A 17,806-nucleotide genomic window follows, 5' to 3' on the forward strand; every position below is an offset into this window, starting at 1 on the left:
GAGAGGTATAAAGCTACTAAACCATATAGGTTATCATTTGCGGATCGGGAAACAGACAAGCGTACACCTGAGCTGATGTCTACTTATCTTAAAACCCTCAAGAAGCATAAGAGAAGACGAGTAGCATTTAAGGAAGATGAAACTAATGGTTTTGGCAATCCCATGTTAGAAAATGGATCAAACATGCTCCGAAATTCGGTTTTAAATGACAATGATGCAATTGATGATGATACATATTTTTTCCCTGAAACGATGTGTCCATTTAATTGTGTCCCTGATAGTGCTCTTCCTCACATAAACCGAGTGGAAGAAAACCACAAAGTGGATTTTAATGGTGTTCTTGATATGCTGCCCCAAATTATGACAAGGAGCCCTATTATGATTGAGAGGCTTGGTATTAGACCAGAATACCTGAGCATGGAACAATGAGGGAATCAATGTCGTGGAAAAAATGGATCTCATGGAAACAGGAAACTTCTCAGTCAAGAGCAAGCATCAGAGATATCTAGAAAAGTGATAGCTCGTGTGCTAACAAACGTGGGGTTTGAAGCTTCTTCAGAAGTCCCAATGGAAGTCTTGTCTCAGTTGCTGAGTTGTCATATTGGTAAGCTAGGCTGTATCTTGAAAGTCCTTTCTGATAGTTACAGAAACAGTGCTCAGCCATCGAACTACTCAAGATGTTCCTTCAAACAGCGGGGTATAGGTGAGTGAAGCTGTTTTTATGTTATAAGCTTGAATTTGATTGGTTTTTTTTATTTACGTTTGTTTAGTAGACTATTGGCTTTGAATTTCTGATAAAGTAGAAATGAACTCTGAAGTAGGATATTGGTGGAAAAAAATTATTTATGCAGTATATATGGGAAGCAATTTGTTTGAATTCCTCTTGGGTTGACCTTGAATTCTGTTCTAGGCAGGCTTGGTCTGGTTTAAATTTTATCAAATCTGGTATCAAATAGTGAACTATGTTACTTTATTTAGGTATATATGATTTTTGTCCATGGAAAATTGGAATCAATGTTGTGCTATTTTAGGTATGTTATGCATGTTTGGGATCTTTATGTGCATGATAATGTGCTCACATGTATCATTTGTTTTGTGACTCTTTCTACGTTTACTTCATTAGTCTCTCTCGTTAAGTTTTGATTCATGAACTGTCATTTCTTGAAAGTTGTTATATATCTGGCTTCTCTCTCTCTCTCTCTCTCTCCCTCTCATCACAATTATCTAACCTATTTTCCCCTTCTATCATTACGTATTTTCCCCTTCCATCATTAGTAATCTTGGGGCTTTAGGAGAGCTCGTGAAGGATAGTATGAGGAATTCTGTGCAACAAAACTCATCAACAAATGCAGGTTATCCAGTCACAGATAGAGTCACAGCAGCAGGCGCCCCTTCGACAACCCCAGCAAGTATGTCTATCTACTTTTCTTGCCTTTCTATAGGGAAGTGCTCTGCTTCTGGTTCTATAGTGCATGTAGTTGTTTGTGTGGTGGTTAGAATCGTGTGATTCACGATTCGATTCTTACTGTTTGATGTGATTTCCCACCAAAATGTTCTGAATCATGCTGTTGAATGAAAAATTGAGTGAAACTGATGCATTTTGCATTTACAGTTTATAATATTCCTGATTTTTACTAGGGTCTTGGAATTTGTTGCTTTTAATTTGGAAGATAGCAGTAAGATGATGAAAATGATTGCTCTGGTGGTGTGACTCTACAGATACCAAGAATGTGAATGTAACTACTATCTAATCATTATTACAGTGCTTTACATATGCTTTTACAAGGCAATTAAATGCTTTCCAGACTGGTGATATGTTATTTGGCATGTAAGAGACTTTGTTTAAATGCTGTATAGAGTTGCAAACTATGTTCATGTTAATGTTTACTACATATTGTTCTTCATTAGATGTTTCTAAACATGAAAGGACGATGTTTCAGAATTTGCTATCTTATGGTGTCACTTCTTACACATTGTCTTCCATTAAAATGCTTCTTAATAAGCAATCATGCCCTTGTTTTTCATAGGTTAATTTAAAACCAAAGGTTCCAACCAAAGCTGTATGTGCAGAGTATCTTGAGTTGAGAAAAGAAATATTGACTTTATTGAATCTTCAGAAACAGGTACTTCTACCTAAGGTTCATCTTGAATTTGCATCTTTTTTCATTGTTCAAATATTTATATAATTTAAGTTTGCAAATGTTCTGCTGTGCTTTGACTGATATTTCAAGGTTGTGAATTTTCTTTATTGTGCTTTGCCTTTTTATAGTTTATAGAATCCTTAAAGTGACTTTAGGCCATGTTTGGATCTTAGATTTATTAAGGGAAAGCAAAATGAAATAAAAAAAGATAGGAAACGAGACTAAAGTAAAAGGAGTTAAATTTATTTATTTATTTTTTAATGCTTTATCTGATAGAAACAACTTCTTGAATAAACTTGCAATCTTCACATTTACCAGCAACTTATAGCAAATTAAACTAGTAAATCTCTAAATTCCTAACTTCCACAAACTTAATATCCTGTGAAGTTCTCTTGTTGCCTTTTGATTTAATATCTTGTGTTTCCTTCTCTTTGTTTCAGATATTGATTGTGGTAGCACTTGGGTTTCAAAGTTTGTCTGTTTTATTTGTTTCTAATGGCGGTATGTTAGACAATGACACATCGAATGGAATGATGAGAAATCTGCTCCTTTCTTTCTTTCTTTTCCTTTTGCTTATGTTCTTACTTGGGCCATTGTTTAGATTGAGAAGCTTTTTAAAGATGAAGCTATAGAAGAAAAGGGTGAGCGAGCTAATGTTTCTAGTCACTCTCAAGTTTGTAGTCAATGTTTCTAGTGACCTTCAGCAATTCGTAATATAAATCCCCTTGTTTATGTCAAGTTCTTCTTTAGCCATCCTATAATTTTTAATAATTTTAGAATTATACATATCATTCATGGCTCTGTTAACATTTGTTGTTATGCATAAGGGGTTTTGTCTAGTTCTACTCTGTGATGCTTATTCCCATTTTTTTATTTGTTACCTTCCCCAAGTAAGTATGTGAGATTTAGTTAACTAACTCCAAAATCCTATTTGTTCAGAATGATGAATAAATTATGGGCTCGTTTTATCGAGTATAGACCTTAATCTTGTTCGAGAATTTTCATCAGCGTTGGATATCACAACTTTCATCTTATTTTTTAATTGACTTTATTGTATTTTTCTAGATGGATGATGATTATTATTCAGAATATGTTGTTTCTAGCATTTCAATATCTAATGATTATCTTATGAAAATCCTGATAATGGAAGGGACTTAGTTTATTGGTGTGTTTTTGTCAGGACTTCTTGTAAAAGAAGGCCACCAGGTATCAATCCTATTGGGGGCAGTTTAACAACTGGATAAATTACATTATTTTTGGTGTGATCTAAATGTAAGTTTATAAATTAATTAGTAAGTTTATTCATATGCTTCTGGCGGTTTTTAAATTAATTTGTTTTTTTATTTTTCAGGTCAAAAATTTCTTGGAGAGATGCAAAATATGGTCAAAGAATTCAAGAACTTATTTTTTTCAAGTTTTTTATTTTTTATTTTTTAATGTATGTAATCAAAGTTAATTTTTTTTTTATTAATTTCTTTGTATATACTTTTAAACATTAAACTTTCATTTATGAAATATATGATATTATTTCATTCAATATATGGTTGTGATTCGAAATATAGTATATAGTGTGTATTACATTATTCAAATGCGCGTGCAAAAATAATATTGATTATTCTTTAAATATGTCAATTTTTTTTTTATCACAGGTTTTATTAGTTATTAATCACACTTAAAAGATGTGATCTAAATGTTTTTAATCACACTTAAAAGGTGTGAACTAAAGTCTTTAATCACACTTAAAAGGTGTGATCTAAATGTTTTTAACCACACTTAAAAGGTGTGATCTAAATGTTTTTAATCACACTTAAAAGGTGTGATCTAAAGTTTTTAATCACACTTAAAAGGTGTGAACTAAAGTTTTTAATCACACTTAAAAGGTGTGATCTAAATATTTTTAATCACACTTAAAAGGTGTGATCTAAATGTTTTTAACCACACTTAAAAGGTGTGATCTAAATGTTTTTAATCACACTTAAAAGGTGTGATCTAAATATTATTAATCACACTTAAAAGATGTGATGAAAGCATTTTTTAATGACACTTAAAAAGTGTGATTAAAAATGACCATTTTTAATCACACTCCTAAAGACCACACTTTAATAAAACTTAAAAGGTGTGATTAAAAAACATACATCACACCAAAAAAGTGTGATCTTTATCTATATTTGTAGTAGTGAGTGTATTACCGAACATAATTCTAACAGTCAGCAAACCAGTACTGAATAGCTCGAACGAAACAAGAACGACCGAAAAAGATCGAGAATGTTAATACAAGACAGATAAACTTACCAATGGAACGCCGGTCTCACTAGAATTGTTGTCCTCGTCCTCTATTGCTCTACACAGTGAAATAAGTGATGAAGTATACGTTATACTTGAAGCAAAACTTTCAAGTTTAATAGCGTTGATGATCGTGATGAAGATGACACATTCAGGATTTAATATGATTATGAAAAATAATAGATTTAGGGTTTGTGTTAGTTGGTTATGAAAAGTAATAGGTTTAGGGTTTACAAAGATGGAATACGTACAGTTGGAGTTGGAGGTGGGGGTGGGGGTGGGGGTGGGGGCGGGGGTGGGTGTCCAATATTATAAAGTATTAGTTTTTATTGATAGGTGGGTGTTCCATTTAATAATGTCTTTTAATGTAATTTTACTTTAAGGTATAATTGTAATAAAAAAAAATTATAAAATGGGGGATCCAAAGAATTTTGATAGGTGCTAATAGCAGCACTCTTAAATTTAGATAAGTGTCTTTTTGTCTTTTCAAAGGAGACAAATAAGTAGTAAAATTTACTATTCCAATCAATAATACTAAGATTAAAATATCACCTAAATTTATCCCCGAGATAATAAATAATTTCCCTTCCTTCCGTCTCTCCTTTGTCGTTCCCGATTTCTAAAGTCCCTCACATTGTCTTCCCTCTACTACAATCTCTCTAGACAGTATATATGACTGTATTTACTTGGACGGATTGTATTAGGTTAGATTAGCATTTTCATGACTAATAGTCCTAAAATTACAAATCCCTTTAAATTGTGTATCCTATCTTATGTTTGGATTGAGGTAGGATTATAAGAAAGGACTAATAGTCCAGACTTTAGTTTAGTCCTCTAATTTATATTTCACCCCTGTCTGTGGGATTGAATAGTTCATCATATGTAGAACACCATATCCTGGTAGATTGTTAGTCCGTATTTCAATTGTTTAACCAAACATTAGATTAATAATTTTATTGGACTATTAGTCAAATCCCAAACTCATGTCCACCCAAACAAACATGACCTATTTGAACTACATTATAAATATATATATATATATTTTAATTTTTTTAAAATTATATTATTTTCTTTATTTTTTTATACTATCTTTTAATAAAAAATTAAAAAATATGCAAACAATTCCTAATATGAAAATGATTTGACTCAAGTTGAGAATTGGACTAAACCGTTAAAATGTTTATTCAGAAAAAATCATTAAACGAATTATTTTAATTAAAAAGAATCATTAAACAGAATTTTTTTTAAAAAAAAATCTTACTAATAAGAACCTTACATTTAATGATTTTTTTCAGTCAAACATAATCTCCCTAATCCAGTTCAAATTTCAACCTGCGTGAAGCCAAATTCCTATATTATATACGCATAGAGGAGCAGTACCAGTGCGACAAAATCACAAGACTCACTTGGACACCGAAAGCTCTTTCTTTTATTTGTCCGTTCGTATTCTATGTTCTCTTCTCTCGTGTAATTACAGAATTTCCAAGCCTTACAAAACTAGAACTTGAAGATCATTCGAGCTCTCTCGACGATCCTGTAATGGAAATATCTAAAAATATCGCCCTCAATGCTACGTGGTAGTCGCGAGTTAAAAAGTCGGCAACCTTTCGGCTCAAAGAATAAGGTAATGGCGGTTTCTCTCCTTCTCTCGCTTTACTTTTCTTAATTTGCCTTTGAATAATCTCAAAGCTTCACACTTCACACACAAGCTTCACTATATATATATATGTATATATGTATGTACTTATCTATGTATGCGTGGACAAAGTGGTGGCTTCGTGTTTGATTGTCTTAAGAATTTGATTTGAGTTTTGAAAGCTATTGGACTTTTGTCAATTTGATTGCTTCAATATTAGCAGAGGAAGAGGATTTGCTTGGTTAGTCTGATTGTTTGTAGTAGGCATTGCAGATTAGTTTTTTTTTTCTATGCTTGTTTGATTTGGAGAATTGACAAAGAATTGCATATCTTAATTTTAATACCAAAAAAAGAAAAAAGAAAAGGGTTTTTGTTTGATTGTGAAAATTAAGGAATTTGATTTTTTGGATTTTGAAGTGATGATGGCGGTGACTTCGGCCTGCAAAGAGGGTAAAATGGGGATGATGGACAATGGAAAATATGTGAGGTACACGCCGGAGCAAGTTGAAGCTCTGGAAAGGGTCTACCATGATTGTCCAAAACCAAGTTCACTTCGCCGGCAACAGCTGATTCGCGAATGCCCAATTCTCTCTAACATTGAGCCAAAGCAGATCAAAGTCTGGTTTCAGAACCGAAGGTATTGTATGGAATTCAAATATAACTTTTTGATGAATTTCTAGCCTTTTGGATGCCTCCTGTATTGTATTGTATTGAATTGTTACTGTCTTTAATTGAGTGATATATGTACTTGGTTTTTGCAGATGTAGGGAGAAACAGCGAAAAGAGTCCTCTCGTCTCCAAGCTGTGAACAGAAAGTTAACAGCAATGAATAAGTTGTTGATGGAGGAAAATGATAGGCTGCAAAAGCAAGTGTCACAGTTGGTGTATGAGAATGGCCATTTTCGTCAACAAACTCGGAATGTAAAGAACTACATTTCCTTTCTATTTTCTCCGTTTTCTCAAAATATTAAAATTTAAAATAAAAATTTCATATCTGAAGTTCTCAACCAATTGATGAGGCTCAAGAAAATAAAAATTTATATGCAAATTGCTCTCCTGCAATTGTGTCCCTTTTCGGGGTTGTTTGCTTTTGGAAATTAGAACATCAACAAACATAAGAATCAAAATTTGTATGTGATTTTATTTTACTCAATTCTCAATTCTCTTGGCAACAAATTAAGAGTTTTTAAACTTTTGAACCATTTAAATGCATATGACAAGACCCCTTTGTTTTTATGTTTTCTGAATTGTGGGTTATGCTGACTGATTTGCAGGCAAATCTTGCCACCACAGACACAAGTTGTGAATCGGTGGTGACACGGAGTGGTCAAAACCACTTAACTCCTCAGCATCCACCAAGGGATGCAAGTCCCGCAGGGTTAGTTAGCGGAAAGTGCTTCTTTTTCTCGTTTGGTCGATTGCTGTTCTTGTTGGTTACAATTACTTGACTTCATATGGCTCATGGGATTGTGCTTGTATGTTTTCTAGACTTTTGTCCATTGCAGAGGAGACTTTAACAGAGTTTCTGTCAAAGGCCACTGGAACTGCTGTTGAGTGGGTCCAAATGCCTGGGATGAAGGTTAATGCCTTCTTTAATGTCAAAATTTTTTTTTTTTTAATTGTGTTAAGCTTCACTCCATTCCTGTTTATTATATTATTGACATGAACCAATAGACACTTGCTAACCCTCCAAGCAACACCCAGACTACTGCATCATGTCAGTCACTATCCCACATTCCCACTTTTGATATAGTAAATTCCTTTTGCTTTATCCCATGCTTCTGTTTTTTATTCTCTTTATTCTTTTCCTGTTTTCTTTGGGAAGAGAAGGTTAGGTTGACTAAAACAATACAGCTGCTCGCAGAACCAAAAAATTAATCTTGAGGGGGAAATAATTAGTGACAATCTCGATATTTTTTATTTATTTATTTCATAATCAATAACAATAAGATGATTTTTTTTTTGAGCTAATATTACGATAAAAGCTTAAATATTCATTACAAAATTTTTCAATGTAAACTTTTACAATTGATCCCGACAATTTTTATCATCTTTTATAAATAAAAATAAATAATTTCTTATCAAAGTCCCCAATTTTAGAACAAATCACTACAAATTAAAATTTCTAATTTTAGCACATCAAAATTTCTAATTTTAACACAAATACCCACAAATTAAAATCCCTAATTTTAGTAAATCAGGCATAGCATTTTTAGCACAAATAAAATAAAACATAATTTAAAAAAAAAAATACCAAGTGAGGGGGGCATGAGACCCCCTGAACCCTCAATAGTTCCACCCTTGGGTGCTCACTAGTGGATTACAATTTTCTTCCTTTTTCCATAAAACTTGCACAATTTCATTTTTCATAAAATACAATTGAAAAGAGTACATTTTATCTTTCTTTACGAGCATCATCTTAACTGCATGGCCTATGCTGCTATGCAACATATTAGGCATATCCATCTTGAGGATACAAACTACTGTTTCTTGTAATTGTTCGAAACATCTTCTCTTTGTTTTATACTGTCGTACTTTCGCACAAATTTCTGACCAACATTGGTTTTATTAGTTCTCCATGTTCTTATAATCTCTCTTTGATTGGCACAGCCTGGTCCGGATTCCATTGGAATCATTGCTATTTCTCGTGGTTGCACTGGAGTGGCAGCACGTGCATGTGGCCTTGTGGGTCTAGAACCTACAAGAGTAAGTTTTGTTACAGTCACTTGGTAATGGGAGAGTTTCACTTCTCAGAATTGTTAATAATTTTTATTGGTGACACTCCACCAGGTGGTTGAAATCCTCAAGAATCGACCTTCATGGTATCATGATTGTCGAGTTGTGGATGTTCTTAACGTGATGTCTACTGGAAATGGTGGAACCATTGAGCTACTTTACATGCAGGTTGGTGCTCTGCACTTGGTGTCTGGGTTATCTGTTCTAGGATCAATTGTTGACTTACTTGAGAAACTTCTATTTTGTATACTTGATGTAGCTCTATGCACCAACTACTTTGGCTCCTGCTCGTGATTTCTGGTTGTTGCGCTATACATCTGTTTTGGAGGATGGAAGCCTTGTGGTCTGTGAAAGATCACTGAACAACACTCAGAATGGTCCTAGTATGCCACCTGTGCAGCATTTTGTCAGAGCAGAAATGCTGCCAAGTGGCTATCTGATAAGACCCTGCGAAGGGGGTGGATCGATCATCCATATTGTCGATCATTTGGATTTAGAGGTATGTAAAAATCTTTCTACATTTGCTTAAGTCCTCTTTTTTTGTGATTGATGAATTAACAATTCTAGCTTAATGATCATGTCAACCAGCCATTGAGTGTACCTGAAGTGCTGCGCCCACTGTATGAATCATCAACCTTGCTTTCTCAAAGGGCAACCATGGCAGTAAGAATGTTTTCTATTCCATCCTGATAATAGTTTAAAGTCTGTCAGCACTGTATCAGTCTTACTTGTAAAGTTGTTAATAACCAACTTTTATAAGATGAATCATCTTTTGCAGGGAAGGTTATTTTTAATTTTAGTTTTCTTTAAAGCTTAGAACAATGTATTTTTAAAAAAATGTGTAGGGAGAGAAAATTAGGACTTAGGATTTATATGCTCTAATATAACATTATCATTTTCATACAGGCGTTACGCCAGTTGAGGCAGATTTCGCAAGAGGTTTCTCAGCCAACTGTCACAGGTTGGGGGAGAAGACCTGTAGCTTTACGTGCACTTAGCCAGAGACTGAACAAGTAGGCTTTTCGAGTTGTTTAGATTGTTCCATGCAGTGATTGGCTAACCTTTTGTCACATGGAAATCTAACATATTTTGTTGTGCAGGGGTTTTAATGAGGCTGTTAATGGGTTCACAGATGAGGGATGGTCTATGATTGAAAGTGATGGCATTGATGATGTCACCATTCTTGTTAACTCATCTCCTGGCAAATTGATGGGTGCGGATCCTTCTCATGCTAATGGATTTCCATCTATGAGCAATGCAGTGTTATGCGCCAAAGCATCCATGCTTTTACAAGTAAGGTTTAGATATGATTTTCCCCCTTCGTTTGTTTTATGTTCCTTTCAATACAGTGTGAATCAGGAACATAAAAGCAGTTTCATTGTATGGTTATGACCTTGAGGCAAGACAGGAACACTAGTGGTTTAATTGTTTTTCTGACGTGGGTATTGGTGAATAAATAATGGTTGATTAAATATTTGGCTTCTAGAGAACTGTTGCAACAAGAAAATAAATTTTGTTTCAGGATCATGGTACCAAATCCCTCAAATGTCCAATAGGAATCTTCCCAACATGACAGTGAGGCTTATTTAATGAATGAAAGCTTAATCATGTAGTGCAGAATCTAGCTTGTTATGTTGGGGATTAGGAACATAGAAACACTTTCTTAAGTCTAAATTTTTGTTTGATATCTGAAGTGCTAGCGAATGTGGTTGACTCTGTGAGGGATTATTTAAATGGTGATATGGATCTAGATCACTTAAAGTGGTAAAAAAGATGTGTTTTGATGTCAATTGTTGAGATTTCGCTTTGTTGAGCATATCTAGGTGTGAGACATGAACCACAATCATTTGATCATGCTTTATGGTGTAGCGCATTTCTTTGCTTGACCAAATGAGGTGTAAGCATTGTACCGTTGGACTCTGACACTAGTGAGCACCATGATTAGTTTTTGTTGTGCATATTTACATATGGTAATATAATGCTGAACACTTATATTGTTGGGTGGCTTGAGGAGGGCATTGTTTCTTTGTCATCATTGTTGCCCTCATTCACATCACATTGATGACGATGAAAATGAGGTTAGTGTTATAATGTACCTATTATTTGATGTTGTTGCAATAATTTTGTTCAACCTCATGATGTGCATTAAGATGAACAATCAATTTCTTCTAATTCAATGGCAAAATCTATGTCAGAACCTATTGAGAAAAATCCTAGAAATTGGTCTGATATACTGTTCATCAGTCTATAGCCAAATTTTTACCAAATCATTTTTCACCATTTTGTAATGGGTCCCTAAAATGTTTAACTTTTCTTTGGAACTGGAATGTTATAATCCTAGTTCTAGGGTGTGTGCTTTTTTTTTTTTGTTTTTTTGTTCTCTTCTTGTCTAACCAGTCCTGTTCTTTCCATTGTAGAATGTTTCTCATGATTCTCTGTTGTGCTTTCTTTCTATTTTGGCAGGATGTGCCTCCTGCAATACTTGTCAGATTTTTGCGGGAACACCGATCAGAATGGGCAGACAGTGGTATTGATTCTTATTCAGCTGCTGCCATCAAAGCTGGTCCTTATAGTTTGCCTGGGACTCTAGCCAGAAGTTTTGGTGGACAGGTTATTCTTCCATTGGCTCACACTATTGAGCATGAAGAGGCAAGCATTTGGTTCTAATTTATGGCTTCTAAAAATGTTACCATGTCTTTTGCTTCACCACTGGGGAGAGATATCTTCCTAATTGGCTATCCTACATAGCTGTTGTATGCTTATTTAGCTTTACTTCTTCAAAACAGTTCATGGAGGTCATTAAACTTGAGAATTTTGGCCACTATCGAGATGACGTGATTATGCCTGGAGACATCTTTCTTTTGCAAGTAAGTAGTTTCCACTAAATTGATGTCTTAATGCCAAATATTCCAAGACTACCTTTCCTGGAACCCCACATTGGCAGGACCAATGTTGTACAATGGCCTTTCTTTTAAGTTATATTGTTGTAGACATCTCTCATGCATTCATGAAAGGACTTGCCAGCCTTGATAAGAGTTCTATTTGTTTGTAATTTTTATAGTAGTTTTTAGTCGGACTTAATTTTATAAAGGGTGCTTTTGTTTCACATTAGTCAGCCACTAGTCCTCATTTAATAAATCCATTAATGGTAGGGTATCCAAATCATTCATTGCCCAAACCCAAAACTAATTTATTCTTAACGTAAGTTAAACAGATTCACTCCAACAATAGTTATAAAACAAACTACGGCTGAGGGTTTACATTTTGTCTCTTCTCCTTTTCCGTATATCATTTTTTTGGGGGTCACAAATCTAGGAGCCACGTGTTAGTGAGTGTTCCATTTTGGTCTTACTGTTATGTGTGAAAAAATTGATGCTAGCATCCTTCAGGTCTTATTGTTGGACAGTTATAGAATGCAGTCTTTTCTGGAAAATGTTATAGGCTCACACAGTTATGTTCATGCATTAAGGTAGTGTTTGGTTCATTGGAATGGAGGTGGAATGGAATGATCATTCCATCAGAATGGTCATTCTCACAGTTGGTTCACTAGAAAAATGATGAAAAATATATTGTGAATGGAATCATCATTCACAATTGTAAGTGAATGGTCATTCTGTAGGGAGGCTAAGGAATGGGCATTGTATCCCATTTTACTTTCATTTCAGTGAACCAAATATAGCACAAGTATTTTGTAGTAACTATAATCATTTTATGATTATCAAGCACATAAAAATCATAATCAGCATTTATGCTTACTTCTCCCGGTTAATTTGATCCCCCAGCTTTGTAGTGGAGTAGACGAGAATGCCGTTGGTGCCTGTGCAGAACTCATCTTTGCTCCAATTGATGCCTCTTTCTCTGATGATGCGCCTCTTCTACCATCTGGTTTTCGCATCATTCCTCTTGATTCTGGGATGGTAAGTGTTTCTCTTGTCTGATATAACCTAAAGATGGGTTCTTTTAGGCTCTTCCCTCTGTTGAGTTCATTCCTTAATACAAATCTTCAAGATGATGCAGGATGCCTCTAGTCCAAATCGTACACTTGATCTTGCATCTGCTCTTGAGGTTGGACCAACTGGAAATAGAGGGTCCGGTGATTATTCTGGCCATGGTGGGAGTGGAAAATCCGTTATGACAATAGCATTTCAATTTGCATTTGAGATTCACCTTCAGGAAAATATAGCAGCTATGGCTCGTCTGTATGTGCGAAGCATCATAGCATCTGTTCAGAGGGTGGCATTGGCACTCTACCCTTCTCGTTTTAGTTCTGATGTTGGTTTGCGGCCACCCCCAGTCCCTCCAGAAGCACACACAGTTGCTCGTTGGATCTGTCTCAGCTACAGGTGTGTTTTCAGATCATTTATTTTGCGACTTAGATATGGTTCTTACTTGAGTGCAACATGTTGAAGTCCATGTCATAATTAGAATTCATATTTGAATACATTTCACTATGAGTGTGAGGTGAGAAACATTGCTTACAATTGACATTCTGCATGCTGGCCAGAATAGTGAAATTTACCACAAGGAAACTGATATTCGGTCCTTTATAAAATCATGCATGGAAGCTGTTTTATGGTGACGAGAATTTTAGTTTGACTTTCGCGATTAAGTTGAGTCATGCTAGATTCGATAAGGAAAGATTAGATCAAATCTGATATTTGGTTATGAAGTTCCTTTCTTTGGAGCTTATTGATTATTTTTTGGTACTTCTATGATGGATATATACATGTATAAGTGAAGAGGCTGGTTTGGTTTTTATGTGGAAGCAATGATAATTTTCTTCAGAAAAAGATTCCAGTATGTTTTAATTTGAATTGGTAATCTGTGGGTAAGAAAATATGTTGTTAAGGTAACATTAAAATAGTATAGGACTGTTTAGACCATCCTTATCAAATCTCCGTAGTTTGTCTCAGAAGCTTGGACAACACTGCCTTAGTACAATTGACCACCTCTGACCCAATTTATTATTTGTGAGTGAACTGGACTTGCTAGCAACATATCTTCTGATACTTAAGTTATAGAAGCACTTTGGACATTCGATGTACATGACAGGAGTTAGTGTCCATGACAGTTAAGGACACCAGTTAGCAAATTTCTTACATTCTAGGTTCATTGATTGCTTCTTTGACAGGTGCTTTTTAGGTGTGGAGCTAATTAAACCTGTTAATGAAGGAAGTGAATCGATTCTCAAGACACTTTGGCATCACTCAGATGCTGTGATGTGTTGCTCTTTGAAGGTATTCTTTTGATTGTTTAACTTCTCATTTTATAACAAATTTCTGTTCTCTGTATTTGCAGAAGTCTAAATGTTCTTCATTTATGATTTTTTAGAAATAACCCTTGCTGTGTAACATTTATTTATTTGTCAACCAGTTAAAACGTAATTCTTTCTTTACCTGCTGAATTGTGTGATTGTGAATATTGAGGATGGGAACAATGTAAACATGTACAACAATATGTTCTGTGTTATTTAGAGCCTTGCCTGTTTTTGTCACTTTGAAAACAAACTAGCTTAGACAATTGATACACTGCTATGCATTTGGGTTGATCACTCTTGTTTTTTCAATTCCATTTGTAGTCAACAACAGAGCTATAATACGCAAGTAGCGGCCACCAACAATTTAACTTATTTCAATTAAGTTATATTCCATTCTTCATGAAGGATTTCTACTTAGAAGAGTAAGCTCAAAGTATATGCATTTGACTTAAGATCTTGTTTGACTCGTGACAGATAAAATTAAGAGGATTAGGGTGTTTGGACCACAGGGTCACAAGTAATTTCACTATATGAGGGGAAAATTTTAGTTAAGACACAACTACAACTTAAGAACTTTCTATTTGCTATCCTTCTACAATTTAAATTTCATAAAAATATCTCACATTTTGTGTGTGTGTGTGTGTGTGTGTGTGTGTGTGTGTGTGACATCTACATAAGTATCTTCTTTTGAATATTATAAATCTAATGTTAAATCATAATAAATCTATACTGAATTCCATGTTCCATTTGAAACTATGATTATTGTTACTCTTCCACCATATCATTTTCTTTTTAAACTTGGTTTTGTACACATTTCTTTTAAATATTTTGCTATTGTTTTATCGATGTGTAAAATGTTGCCTCTCCAAAGTAATTTAATCTTTGGTTATTTTTCAATTTTCTTCGAACTTGTTCCTATGGGCCTTGTAACACAGATACGGGAAGGACACATCACAACATAAACACATTGACCCAACACATTTTGAAGTAGGACACATGCATGGCGCTGTATTATAAATTTATGTGTCTTCTTTAAGTGCATTACAAAAGAAAAGACGAAAATTAAGTTAATTATCTGGATTTTTGTATTTGCAATTGCAAAATATGGAAGAAGCTCCATCATGTCATGTATATGAACCATATTACCATGTCTATTGTTGTTAATTCTTTATTACTGTGTCCTTTTTTTATATTAGAAATTTCCTCATACTTCTGTTTTGTTGATAATGCATGTGATATCTTTCTTTAGCAATAATATTAGACACATCTGGGGTGTGTGAGTCACATTATCAAGAAATGCGGACATCACTCTTGTTAAGATATTCGCTATATTGGTTATATTGAGGAGAGTCTTAGAACTTAGAAGCATTTTCCCATGAAGTTTCAATTTTAAATTGGGGCACAAATCTAAGGAGTGTGCTAGTTTCTAGGAGTATACAAATAGCATTAAGTATGCTTGTGAATAGACCATTCTAACCTTAAAAATGGTTAATGCAGGCATTGCCAGTTTTTACATTTGCAAATCAAGCAGGACTTGATCTTCTTGAGACAACTCTGGTAGCACTTCAAGACATTGCTTTGGAGAGGATTCTTGATGACCATGGAAAAAAGACCCTCTTCTCTGAGCTCCCACAGATCATGCAGCAGGTTCAGTTCTTCATAATCTATAAAAGAGTAATTAACTGCTAAAGCTTAATTTGGTTGTTGGAGACTTTGAGGGAATGATGTTTTGAAATCTGATGAAGATAACACATATTCTTTCTTTTCTCAATCTCCCCAAAAACCAAAAAAGAGCTAACTATTGTCGTCGTTGTCATCATCATCATCTTCTTTTTGAACGATGTTCAGTGTATCACTGAAGTGATGGGGGCGCTGCATTGGCAATTCATGTTCAGTACCTATAAATATGTCTAGTACATTTTTGGACTTCCATTACTGTCATGGAAACGTTGAGAAAATTTGATTCCCAAATGTTTAAGAAGCAAACATATTGTATTTCCACAGTGTGTGATGGCACGTGACTTGCCACATGTTCATTGAATATATGCTTTTCCTCATTACTGGAACTGAAATTTTCAGAGAGGTCCACCTGAGCTTTGGTGGTAGGTTTCTTAGGAAATAGGTTACCTCAACCTTAATATTGTGAGTTAAGGTAATGATCTTGTTCTGGGACTGACTAGGACTCAGAACTGTCAAGTGGGCTCAATATTTTGTTAATTCAACCCATATAGTGTCATTTGTAACCGCTGGCCTTGCTTAACACCGATTCTTGACTTTGTTACTCTCAAAGCATTAATTCAACCTTTTATAAGTTCTTGAAATAGTTGACGAGACCAAGACAATACCAGCTGTCTTAATAAACACAATAGTCTAAAACGTAAAACCTAATCTTGGACATGGCCTCCCAAATTGCATGGCTGCTAATTAACTGTTGGCTCCTGCTATGGGTTTATTCAATTGAGCGTGAAGTAAAATACTGTTCAAACCATGTATTGTTTGTCCCCTTCAAAATATTGAGTTTGTCTATTGCTTTTGTCTTTAATCTCCCCATGTTTTCTGGGCAGGGTTTCGCTTGTCTTGAAGGCGGTGTCTGCTTGTCAAGCATGGGAAGGCCGGTGTCCTATGAGAGAGCAGTTGCTTGGAAGGTATTGGATGATGAAGAAGCCGCTCACTGCATCTGCTTCATGTTCATCAACTGGTCTTTCGTCTGATATGCTCTGAACACAAAGATAGGATTTAGAACAAAACTAGATTAGAACATCTCACCCTTTTTGTCCTCCCGGTATGGAATGACCCAGAAGTGCCTCCACGCTGTTTAAGCAAGCTGCATTCAAGGCATTTCAGGTTATTTCTCGGTATCCTACACTTTGTATTTTGCTCTGACCTTAATTTATGAATCTTCATATACTCTTTTGCCTTTTCTTTTGCATTTTATCCGTGTGCACATTGTATATCTAAACTTAAATGACATTAACAACTCTCTGATTGCTCAGCGACGGGGAAAAAATCTTATTTTCAGACGTGTTAATTGTGCCAATGTCATTGTTTAATCTCCACTTAGTATTGCAAAAGAAACATGTCCTTGAACTGTTGTTTGAATAGCAACTAGATAACATGATATGAAAACCTGTTCGGTTGTGTTTACTTTTTCTATTTTCATTTTCATTTTTTGAAAAACACTAAACTTATTTTCTGAACTGTTTTAGGACTGGTTATATATTTCTATTGGGCACGTTCTAGGGAGTGTTATATTTACGAGTAAATCTTTTGTCAATTCTAATCAGCAAACAAACCCAACAAGTAAGAAACAAATTGATGTCATTTGCTGATAATCTTGTCATGTTGAGGATCAATTATAATTTCAACGACTCTTCCCATTTAGGTAGGGTTAGAACTGATGTTTTCTTAGGGAAAAAAGTTGAAAACTGTACACAAGTTAATTAAAAATGGAATTCAATTACGAAATGTCATGCGACAAATGAGGTTCGGCTATGCTTCTCAATGTATCAGTCAAATATTGAGAATGAACTACTAAATTATGCAGAATGTACCACATTTTGGTACTTAATAGTTTGACCATTACATAATTGACTCATTTAAGTAAATACCATTTTAATAATTAATTAGTACATTTGGTAACATGCTTTGTACGTTTGGGTAGTGTGATTAAATCTCATTATAAAAAATAATCCTATTTCTTGTGATCCATAATGTCCGCAAAACAGCAAAGAAGAGGGCTTCCCAAATATCCTT

General features: G+C 34.6%; 2 protein-coding genes across 7 annotated transcripts; both read left to right on the forward strand.

Annotated features, from left to right (window-relative positions):
• The first annotated feature begins 544 nt into the window (after positions 1-544).
• On the forward strand, positions 545-3,609 carry LOC145806054 (uncharacterized). 3 transcript variants are annotated; one of them, XR_014348489.1, is made up of 4 exons: positions 545-1,409; positions 2,028-2,123; positions 3,322-3,413; positions 3,493-3,609. XR_014348489.1 is itself a non-coding variant. In XM_082901711.1 (4 exons), the coding sequence occupies exons 2-4, from the start codon at positions 1,347-1,349 to the stop codon at positions 2,771-2,773; spliced, it is 351 nt and encodes a 116-aa protein (XP_082757837.1). In that variant the 5' UTR covers positions 545-703; positions 1,296-1,346; the 3' UTR covers positions 2,774-3,287. The 3 variants fall into 3 exon arrangements, 2 of the variants coding, with proteins under 2 accessions (XP_082757837.1, XP_082757835.1); XM_082901711.1 differs by lacking the exons at positions 3,322-3,413; positions 3,493-3,609 and adding an exon at positions 2,582-3,287 and having other exon boundaries at positions 545-703; positions 1,296-1,409; XM_082901709.1 differs by lacking the exons at positions 3,322-3,413; positions 3,493-3,609 and adding an exon at positions 2,582-3,287.
• Positions 3,610-5,662: 2,053 nt separating this feature from the next.
• LOC114274023 (homeobox-leucine zipper protein ATHB-15) lies at positions 5,663-17,071 on the forward strand. Of its 4 annotated transcripts, none has more exons than XM_028215882.2 (18): positions 5,663-6,048; positions 6,478-6,697; positions 6,822-6,981; positions 7,335-7,438; positions 7,549-7,639; positions 8,671-8,766; positions 8,851-8,964; positions 9,056-9,295; positions 9,385-9,459; positions 9,703-9,809; positions 9,897-10,089; positions 11,260-11,445; positions 11,583-11,663; positions 12,579-12,713; positions 12,814-13,139; positions 13,928-14,033; positions 15,551-15,700; positions 16,618-17,071. In XM_028215882.2, exons 2-18 carry the CDS (start codon positions 6,480-6,482, stop codon positions 16,762-16,764), a joined length of 2,529 nt encoding a protein of 842 aa, XP_028071683.2. In that variant the 5' UTR covers positions 5,663-6,048; positions 6,478-6,479; the 3' UTR covers positions 16,765-17,071. The 4 variants fall into 4 exon arrangements, 2 of the variants coding, with proteins under 2 accessions (XP_028071683.2, XP_028071682.2); XR_003633275.2 differs by having other exon boundaries at positions 5,699-6,048; positions 12,805-13,139; positions 13,939-14,033; XR_014348490.1 differs by having other exon boundaries at positions 5,699-6,048; positions 13,939-14,033.
• Positions 17,072-17,806: the final 735 nt, after the last annotated feature.

This window comes from Camellia sinensis, chromosome 13 (genome assembly GCF_055761805.1).
Source record: "Camellia sinensis isolate YWXY chromosome 13, ASM5576180v1, whole genome shotgun sequence".
In the NCBI taxonomy this organism is placed as follows: Eukaryota; Viridiplantae; Streptophyta; class Magnoliopsida; order Ericales; family Theaceae; genus Camellia; species Camellia sinensis.